Source organism: Platalea leucorodia (assembly GCF_965183815.1).
Source record: "Platalea leucorodia genome assembly, contig: HAP1_HAP1_SCAFFOLD_77, whole genome shotgun sequence".
NCBI classification, from domain to species: domain Eukaryota; kingdom Metazoa; phylum Chordata; class Aves; order Pelecaniformes; family Threskiornithidae; genus Platalea; species Platalea leucorodia.
In genome coordinates, this window is record NW_028121441.1 from 366,482 (window position 1) to 376,610 (window position 10,129).

The 10,129-nt window shown below is 50.9% G+C and overlaps 2 protein-coding genes across 2 annotated transcripts; one reads left to right on the top strand and one right to left on the bottom strand.

Moving 5' to 3' along the window:
- Window positions 1–940: 940 nt before the first annotated feature.
- LOC309603429 (olfactory receptor 14A16-like) lies at window positions 941–1,870 on the bottom strand (the record flags this gene model as incomplete). The annotated part of the gene is made up of 1 exon (XM_082338282.1): window positions 941–1,870. One exon carries the CDS (start codon window positions 1,868–1,870, stop codon window positions 941–943), a length of 930 nt encoding a protein of 309 aa, XP_082194408.1.
- A 6,546-nt stretch (window positions 1,871–8,416) lies between these two features.
- LOC309603430 (olfactory receptor 6M1-like) lies at window positions 8,417–9,361 on the top strand (the record flags this gene model as incomplete). Its single annotated transcript, XM_082338283.1, has 1 exon — window positions 8,417–9,361. One exon carries the CDS (start codon window positions 8,417–8,419, stop codon window positions 9,359–9,361), a length of 945 nt encoding a protein of 314 aa, XP_082194409.1.
- Window positions 9,362–10,129: the final 768 nt, after the last annotated feature.

Below are 10,129 nucleotides of genomic sequence, written 5' to 3' on the forward strand. Positions count from 1 at the left end.
CCAGCCCCTCTGAAGGCCACAGCAGCTGCTGGGGGGCAGGCAGCGGGACTCAGGCTCCCCGTCAGCCCCACGGCTGCTGCTGGCCACAAGGGCATGGGGAAACAGAGGCTAGGCACTCTCTGGCTCTCCTCAATTCATCTTGTAGGTGATCGCCAAACCTGACTGAATTTGCCCCCTCCTCTACTCGCGCCAGCCCCACTCCCCAGGACAGCCCCAGAGTCCTGGCCCTGGGGGTCCTCAGGCAGCTCCTGCAGCTCTCCCCACTCTCCCTTCCCTGTGCCTGCTGGGTTCCCACTGACTCCTATGGCACTGCAGAGTCCTTCTTCGTGGATACCTCCATTTAGTGCTTTACTTTTGTGGGACTTCACCTCTGAGGGTGTTTCACCTCTGAGTCTCCATTCCAACACCAGAGCATGTGCTGAGTCCCCATCCTCTCCTGTCCCCTCCAAATTAATTTCCAAAAAGTCTGGTATATACCATCAGTCCTGTCAGACACGAAGGAACCTGAGGAGATAATGGGGAGCTCATGGACCGTCTCCACTGCCATTGGACACCAAGAAGAGAGCCTTTAAAACTGGACCATTTTATCCAATGGAAACCAACGTTACCATGAGCTTAACCCCAAAATGACTGAGAACACAAGGAGACCGGAAACATTAAAAGACCAATTCCTTGGACATTTTCTTGGAAGGAACTTTGGAAGAAGAGCCCAGCCTTCAGGCACAGCACCCAGGAGGTGCCCTTTTATTGAAGAGCTACAGTTTGATGGGCCACATCTGACATGGTGTTCTGCAAGGGTCAGACACAACAGGATCAAATGTCTACAGGAGTATAAAACCAGAAAACTATCCCTAAGTAGAATTATCACAGCAGAAAAAAGTAAACTTGTGGCCTAAGATACACTCAGGGAAAAAGGCAGAGGAGGGAAGACAGGTTATTGTCAGTGAAACGGCATCCACTGGATCAGTTTCCATAAGGCATCCTTGAGCTCCTGGTTCCTCATGCTGTAGATTAGGGGGTTCACTGTTGGAGGTACCAATGAGTACATCACTGCCACCACCAGATCCAGCGATGGGGAGGAGATGGAGGGGGGCTTCAATTGAGCAAACACGCCAGTGCTGAGAAACACGAAGACCACAGCCAGGTGAGGGAGGCACGTGGAAAAGGCTTTGTGGCGTCCCTGCTCAGAGGGGATCCTCAGCACAGTCCTGAAGATCTGCACATAGGACAGCACAATGAAAACAAAACACCCAAAGTCCACAAAGACACAGACCACAATAAGCCCAACTTCCCTGAGGTAGGAGTGTGAGCAGGAGAGCTTGAGGATCTGTGGGATTTCACAGAAGAACTGGTCCACAGCATTGCCTTGGCAGAGGGGGAGTGAAAATGTATTGGCAGTGTGAAGGAGAGAATAGAAGAACCCACTGCCCCAGGCAGCTGCTGCCATGTGGACACAAGCTCTGCTGCCCAGGAGGGTCCCGTAGTGCAGGGGTTTGCAGATGGCAATGTATCGGTCATAGGCCATGATGGTGAGAATAAAATACTCTGCTGAAATCAAAAATACAAACAGAAAGAGCTGGGCAGCACATCCCAAGTAAGAGATAGCCCTGGTGTCCCAGAGGAAACTGGCCATGGCTTTGGGGAGAGTGGTGGAGATGCAGCCAAGGTCGAGGAGGGAGAGGTTAAGGAGGAAGAAGTACATGGGGGTGTGGAGGCGGTGGTTGCAGGCTATGGCAGTGATGATGAGGCCATTGCCCAGGAGGGCAGCCAGGTAGATGGCCAGGAAGAGCCAGAAGTGCAAGAGCTGCAGCTCCCGTGTGTCCGTGAAGGCCAGGAGGAGGAAGTGGGTGATGGAGCTGCCGTTGGACATTGTGTCCCTCTGCCCATGGGGATCTGTTCAAGGAGGTAAAAGAAGGGAGAAGTTAGGGCAGACTGGTTTGTGAAAAATCTACTCACTTTCTTATAGAAAGCCCCCAAACTCCCTTTCAGTTCTCCAGAAGACCTTTGGTGAGCTCTGGTTGGTGCTAGCTGAGGGTGCCCCAGGGAGCAGGAGGCTCTGCTGGGGCCTCTGCAGGACTCAGTCCTGCCCTACAGCAGTAGGTAAATAGGAACTCGGGGTGATCGCAGATTAAATCTGCTTGTGATATAAGAAAACTTCTCAGCGTTGTGGCTCTCGATTCACCTGACTGCAGAGCAGAGCTGTGGGGAGTTTGGGTTGTGCCTTCTGTTCTAGTTGCCCCAGCACAGTTGAGGAGTGGTTTGAATGCAGCAATGCCTGGCATTTCTGCTGCACTGCAAGGGAAACCTTGTGGATGCTGAGATTGGGCACAGGGACTGTCCCTTAGTGCAGAGTGAGGACAGCCACTCTGTCCATCAGCCCTGCTCTCAGCTGCCCTGTGCTGGCAGCTCTTCCAGCTGGAGGACTATCGCACTCGGGTGTTCCCCCAAAAGAAACAGGCCAGTAGTGGGAGCAGGGGAATCCAGTTTCCAAGTGCAGATCTCCAAATCCCTCACCCCATCTCATCGTACCTGAGGAGGATCTCAGCTCTGCCCTCCCAACCAGGGACTCAGAGGGCTCATGACAGCTGCCCACATGCAGCCACCCAGCAGCATCTCAATGGCCTTAGCACAGAAGTGTCTTCTCCATGGGGCTCCTGCATAACACAGAGATGCCCTGGGAGAGCTGTGCCCTATGGGAGGGCAGCCTGCAGCCCAGCAGGACCTCCCAAGGACAGAGTCAACCGTCCTGAATTTGTTATGTCCTGAAGGGAGGGTGAGATCACTGCCAGCCACACACACTGCAGTACCCAGAGCCCCACAGGAGAACAGGGTGTGAGCTGGATGCTTTTCCTCCATGGCCATATGTGCATGACAGCACACGCAGCATTGGTGTCTGAGCTGCACTTGAATCCTCAACGCCCCCACACCAGTGAGTGTAACAGTAAGAAGAAGGGCGTCAGGGAGAAGAGGAGAACATGCCAAAGGAGCCCTGCCAAGGGAGGCAGGAGAGGGAGACAGAGAGAGACCCTTGAGTTTTAACTCTCTTTGGTGGTCAGGCTGCTCGGGAAGGTAAATCATGAGCATGTCTCTGTGCCATTAAGGGCAGAGGCTCTGCTGTGTGAGTGAGGAGACCAGGGGGTTGCTCAAAGGAAAGCATCTGCACTGCAGGGGATGGCAGGGAGATGCCTGATACCCACATCTTCTCCCTTTTCATGCTCACAGAGGCCATCCCTACTGCTGTGTGCTCAGCTCTGCCCTGCAGGCACCTCCTGGCAGCAGGGCATTGCCCAGGGGCATCTCTGTGTGTGCAGGGGCTAAGGAGCAGCTCAGACAAGTCCTAGTGAGATCTGGGGTCTCATTGCCTACTCCAGAGCAGAGAAATAAATTCCCATCTCGCACTGCCCACCCAGCCAATCAAGAGTGGAAAAACTCAAAGCACAGATTTCTTCCCTTTCAGGCAATCTCCTACCTTGACATCCCTCTTTAAAATGACCCTCTGCAAATGTCCGCTGGGTGATGTAGAAGTCTGAGCAGCCCTGAGCCACGCTGCACCCTCTGGACAGCAGAGGGATCCTGCCCTGCTTCCACCCACAGGTTCTCCCCGCAACTTTGAAGGGCGCTCCCTGGGCAGGCTGCGTGCTGACCCGGTGAGACGGCAGAGTCCCTGCCCTGGTGCACAGCCCACTGGGGTGCAGTGACCCTGCTCTGAAGAACAGCCCTGGGCACCCACAGGTGCGCACTGATCTTCAAAACCCCAGAGGAAGGCAGCTGTATTGCCTTTTCTTTCTGATGGTGCAGCAGGGAAGTCCTCCTCTGCAGCACGTCCTCATCCTCTACGTTAGAGAAACTCTGAGAGTCATCCTGAAAATCCCACAGGCTGTGGGATGTAGCAGCTTTTGGATATCCCTCCAGGAACACCAGTTACATTGTCCTGCAACCAGGGACTTACCATGTAGGGGGCTGTGAAGATCTCTCCCATGCAGTGAGCTCTCAGCATCTTCCCACTCCAGGCTGCCTTTACAGTCTCTCTGCCTCACTCCTCTCCTCTCAGCACTTGCAGGCAGTGCCCTCAGCCCTGCTGCGCTTTGCAGAGGAGCTGCTCCTGGGCAGAGCTGTCTCTCTGCAGGGCTGCCCAGTTGCCAGGAGCTCCCTCTGTCCCAGGAGCCCAGCCCAGTTCAGCAGCACAGGCCCAGCCCAAGGCAGCACTTTCTCTGCCCCTCTGGGCTCCCTCCAGGTGTCCCTGGGGCTCCTGGGAAACCTGCTGTGAAACAGGCTGAAGTAATAACTTGTGGTCCCTCTCCCACCTCTGGAGAGATACTTCTTTCCAGCAATGTAATTTCTCCTATCAGAGAGAGAATTGGGCATGAGAATCACCGTTCCTTACTTCTGGTATGGGACAGAAAACCTGGACAGTGAGAGAGCTCCTTTACCCCTGCTGCGGGAAGGGATTCAGCTGAGTCAATTGAGGCTCCTCATCCTTTGTTTGTAGTCCTGGGGCTGGAAGGGACCTCAGCTCTCATCTATGGCTGCATAAACCCACAGGAGGTGGTATTCCTCTTGCATCCGTTCAGGTGGACACAAAATAGGAACCTGGTGCCTGGGAGCCTCTTGTCTCAGCTCCCATGGTAATTGCTGGGGATGGAGGCAAGGAGTGAGCTGTTCAGACTCAAACGCCTGGTGACATCTGAGGTGTCAGAGGTGGTCCGAGGTATGTGCAGGTAACTGCAAGCTGTAATGCGGAGGTTCACAGAGAGGGCAGTATCTGGAGGCATCATGCTTGAGCTTAGAGGGGACTTCCTTCGGCCAACAGCAGATGCCCACGTTTAGGACATCTGAACTTTTCCCTACTCCTTATGTTCAGGGCAGCCTATTGAGGTAGTCAGGGGGGCAGATGTAGCCATTGCCATAGGCATCAGCCATCTTCTCCATCAGCTGCATACACTAGATCACCATGGACTGTAATGGCACAACGCCCGTGGACATCCCTATGTTGCCTAACCTAATTCAGGGCAGCTACTCAACGGCCAAATACAGGCCTGTAGTTTCTCCTGGAGAAACTGGCTGCTCATGGCTTGGATGGGTGTACTCTCTGCTGGGTAAAAAACTATCTGGATGGCCAGGCCCAAAGAGTGGTGGTGAATGGAGTTCAGTGCAGTTTGCAGCTGGTCTTAAGTGGTGTTCCCCAGGGCTCAGTACTGGGACCAGTTCTGTTTATTATCTTTATCAATGATCTGGATGAGGGGATTGAGTGCACCCTCAGTCAGTTTGCAGACGACACCAAGTTGGGTGGGAGTGTTGATCTGCTGGAGGGTAGGAAGGCCCTACAGAGGGATCTGGACAGGCTGGATCAATGGGCCGAGGCCAACTGTAGGAGGTCCAACAGGGCTAAGTCTCGGGTCCTGCATTTGGGTCTTGAGTGATGGACGCTCATGGGCCCCTCGTCCCTGCAATCTGGCCTCACACAGAAGAGGAGCCACCCTGCTTGTGAATTAACCATCACCCTCGGTGGTGCACATGGTTTCACTCTTCCAGTCCGGGTGGATGTGTGTAATATGGACAATTACTCACATCACACTCTCTGCATTCTTCACTTCCCCCGACTGCCAACCCTTTGCAAACAAAGTGCTGTGGTCAAAATGGGTCTCGAGGTGTGGGAAGACTAGCTAAACATGTCTGTGCGCCAGCTCGTCACAAAGTGGCGCGTTGGCTGGAAGTGCAAAGGCATGGGTCCATCTTTCCTGGAAGACTTGTGAGGAAATGGAGGGAGCAGTGGGTTCTATCAGCCCCTGCTCTACACCCCCTGCCTGCACTGGGAAAGGAAGAAAGGGGTTGAAAGGAGAAGTGATCTGGGGCCCAGCTTAGACAAGTGCAGGGTCATCCAGTCCACTGTGAAGTCGGGAGATCAGGAAGAAGTCCATGGGCAGAGGTTTGTGCTCTGCCAGACAGTGCCAGAGGATGGGGCTGGCCTGCCGACATGGAGTGCAAAGGAGGTCCTATTTTCATGAGCCCTGTGGAGAAAGAGGGACTAAGAGCCTGTCTGTACTCAGGGAGAAGGAAAGTCTTCTTCCATGTCATCAAGGAGGAGACTCCCAAAGCCCTGAAGAATGAGATCCCTCTCTCTTACCTTTAGAGGAACAATTCCACCCAAAGAGAGATACCTTGTCCTATTTCAGATGCACTAAGATGGGCAGAGAGGCCTTCACAGTGTTGCCAGTTTTAGCACCAAACCCTCAGGACATCGGCTTCCTTCTGGAGCAGAAGGAGACAGTCAGGTGGCCCCTAGTCAGCAAGGAACGATCTCTGCAAATCTCCCAGAGGTCTTCAATGAAGAGGCGAGGTGTCAATTTGTCAGTCAGGGCTCCCCTTGCAAGTGCAGAAGAGGAATCGACTCCTCTCCTCTCCTCTACCTTTAGAAAACCATTTCTGCAATAAGTTGAACTGTGTCCTGAACTTCATTGACAAACCCCAGGAAAACTAAGGAGATTACTCTGACACTTAAAACCACGTATCCTTTAGGTGTCCAACATTGTAAAGACAAGGCGGGTAGCATGGAAGTCACTCCACAGAAGCTGCTTTCACCGTTAAACATCTCTTGACAGCACCTTTTAAGATTTGGTGCTTCTCCCTCACAGAATACTTTTCAGAATGGGTCTCGACTTCTGCAGGGATTAGGTCACCGAGCTGCCAGCTATCATTGTCATTAATCTCCCCTCACCCTCTCAGAGCTGCTCTGCTGAGGAACCATTTAGCACCCAAGGCCATGAATCCTCGGGGAACGTACCGAAGGCCTTAGAAATGTTCTCCACAAAAGGGGAAGAAAAATCGGAGACTCCTTCAGTCTGGAGGAATTGCCTCAGCACAAATGGCATTCCCAGCTCACCCACAAAGGCTTTACAGGAGCCTTGAAAGGAGCCCTGATAGACTGTTCTTTAGGGGTTGTGGGAAGAAAGGAGATGGTGCTTCACACAAAGTCTGCTGGGCTTCTCTTTCCCCCCGCTAATGCTCCCAGCACATCATAGATTCATGTCAGTGTTTTCTCACATTTCACCTCGATTTTCATTGATTTGGCTGTTTTTTAATTCCTGGCCTGCCTGCCTTCTTACCTGCTACCCTCCTTTGATATTCCTCCTTTCCCTGTGATATTTCTCGGGAAGCGAGACCTGTGTCAGGATCTCTGCCCCTTCCTTTGATGTGGGCTTGTTGGCCCATCTCAGCTAAGCTGCACAGAGCCCAATGGGTCTGAGGTTTTCAGGCTTGTGTAGGTTTTGTGAGCAAAACCAGCAGGACAGGAAGGAGATGGCCCGCATAGGGGAAGGCTGTTTGGAAAGAAGCGCTGCACCAAGAATTCAAACTTTCCAAGCCCTCAGATAATAAATTCTTGACTTGGTAAGGATGAACTCCTTACCAAACCAGGCTTCATTCCACAGGAAAGAAAAGAAAACCAGAAAAAGAAACAAAGAACCAAACACCACAGGAGAGAGAAGGCTCAATTTCCTATTAGTTTATTTAGTTTCTTTATTTGTTTGCTTTACAAGGTAATTTTTATCCCCCAACTGAATGAATTTCCCTTCTCCGCCTCCCTACCCCCCCATCTTTTTCAATCTTGTTATGCTCTTAGGTTTTTCCTTTGTTTATTCCCCTCTTCTCTGCTGCTTTTCAAATCTTCTTTTCTTTTTCCCTCCGACAGCCAGAAAGGTTTATCAAAACTGTTTTTCAGCAAGAAAGTTGTCAGTGACAGAGGAGGAATCTGTTTATAAAGTTTTCTGTTCTACCCGACAAAGTTCAAGTGTGGATGGAAAGACAGTCCTGAAAATGGACTAGTTTTAAACACGGGATGTTTGTCTTCTCCCTCTTTGGCTCTGACTTTCCCTGAAAACCAAACCTTTCCCAGGGAATAAAACTTTCCTCTTCTCTCACTCTCCTTCTTACCTTTACTTCCCACACGCCTCCGCATTTGTCACCATCTTCATGCCGCCTTCTCTCTGCTTCTGGTTAAAGGCACTTGGCTGAGCTGTTTTATCTTGCACTAGAATGCATTATAGCTCATCCTAAAAGATACCTTTAAATAGATTAGAATAAAACCGGTTGAGAAACGTCTATTTTTTCCCCACTGCCTGTAATGGGACTGTTGGGTAGAGAGCTCAAATACAATAACTTGCATCGTGTTTATGGTGGATTCCTGCTCTAACCCCCATACTACGTCTGCTCCTAGGGCATAAAATGGTGCCTTCTTGCTCTAGCTTGATTCTTCTCTCCTCTCTTCTGTTTTCCTTCCAGCCTTTGCGTGAATGTCTCCGTGAACACCTTTTCTCATCCTTCTACATTCTTTTGCTCTGTCTCATCTTCTTGTAACCTCCTGAAGCATTGTTTCCTCCACTGACCATCTGCCCTTGCTCACTGCAGCTCCGATGCAGAAATGTTGAACCACACACCTGTCACAGAGTTCCTTCTCTTGGGCTTCCCCTCCTGCCACCATCAGCAGCGCTTAATGGCAATCCCTCTCCTGGCTTCGCACCTGGTGATCTTAGTGGGAAACTTGCTGATCATTGCCCTCGTTCTGCCTGGAAGAGACCTCTGCAGGCCCATGTACTTTTTCCTCTGTAACCTCTCCTGCTTGGACATCTTCAACACTACATCCATCATACCTAAAGCCATAGGAAACTTGCTGATGGGCAGCAAAGCCATTTCCTTCCCAGGCTGCTTAACTCAGGGCTACTTCTACTCCCTTCTGGGCTCAGTCGAGTTTGTCCTTCTGGCTGTCATGTCCTATGACCGTTATGTGGCCATATGCCACCCTCTGCAGTACCCCATGCTCATGAACGGTCAGCTTTGCCTTCAGCTCCTCTTGGGCTCGTGGGCTGCCGGCTTCCTGGCCACTGTTGTCTCCACTGTCCTGGTTGCCAGAATGCCCTTCTGCAATGCCAATCGTATTGACCACTTCTGTGACAGTGTGCTTTTGATCAGGTTGTCCTGGGCACAAACACAGATTGTTGAGCTGATCACCTTCATGGCCTCATCCATCATCCTACTTGGCTCACTGGGCATGACAGCAGTGCCCTACCTTTACATCATTAACACCATACTGAGGTTGCCCTCAGCTTCCTCATGGCACAAGGCATTCTCTACATGCTCCTCTCACTTCACCTTTGTCATCTTGGGCTACGGCAGCTGCATATTCATGTATGTCCAGCCTTCAAGTCACCACATGTCCTACAACAAGGCAGTGGTCCTTCTCAACACAGTGGTAACTCCTTTGATAAGTCCCTTTCTTTTCAGCCTGAGGAACCAGATGATGAAAGATGCCCTCAAGGCACGCTTGCAGAGAAGGGTGTTCATCTTCAGGAAACACTTTTCCATCTAAGAAGAGTTTTTGTAAGTGGACTTTGGAAGGGGACAGGGGTGGGGAGGGCAAACACCTGATGATGACATATTTGCAGGAATGCGACCTTTCTTTCTTAGCAGTGTAAAGTTTCCTGAAATGAATATCACACCAGGTTCTCTCCTGCAATACATCACCATAAGAAGGCCTTACCTAGCAATGCCTTTCAAATGACCTACAAGCACTTTACAAACCCTGGTGAATACCACAATGGCATTTTCCACGTGTGGAAACCGAGACAGAAAGCAACAAGCAGAGGGCTTCATCCCTCCATGGCACACCCAAGTCTCAATAAGCTTCACCCTCCTTCAGTTCTGATGCAACTTCTCCTTGCTTCTAAACCTGGTTTCCTGATTATTTTGGTGGCAGATCTTTGTTGAACCTCTTAGCCTTTAGGAAATGACAGAAAATAGGTGGAACACAATTGAAAGAAGAATAATGGCTTTATTTCTCTACCAAGTGGCGCTTACATCTCCATTAACCTCCTGGTTAGAACAAAACCATGCCTGAAATCAAGTCCAGTTTAGCTGCCTCAGATTACCTCTCTTCCACTTTGGTACAAAATCCTGAATATTGGTCAGAAATGTAGTTTTGAGTAACAAGGCAGCTGTCTCCAGATCAGGTCTGCTGAAATAAATGTCCAGTCCTTGATGCAATGCTCCCACACCCAATACTTCAGCTGATCTAGCAAATTCAGTGGAATTAACTTATTCCAACATAGCCTTTTATGACTGTAATGTCTAAAAAGAT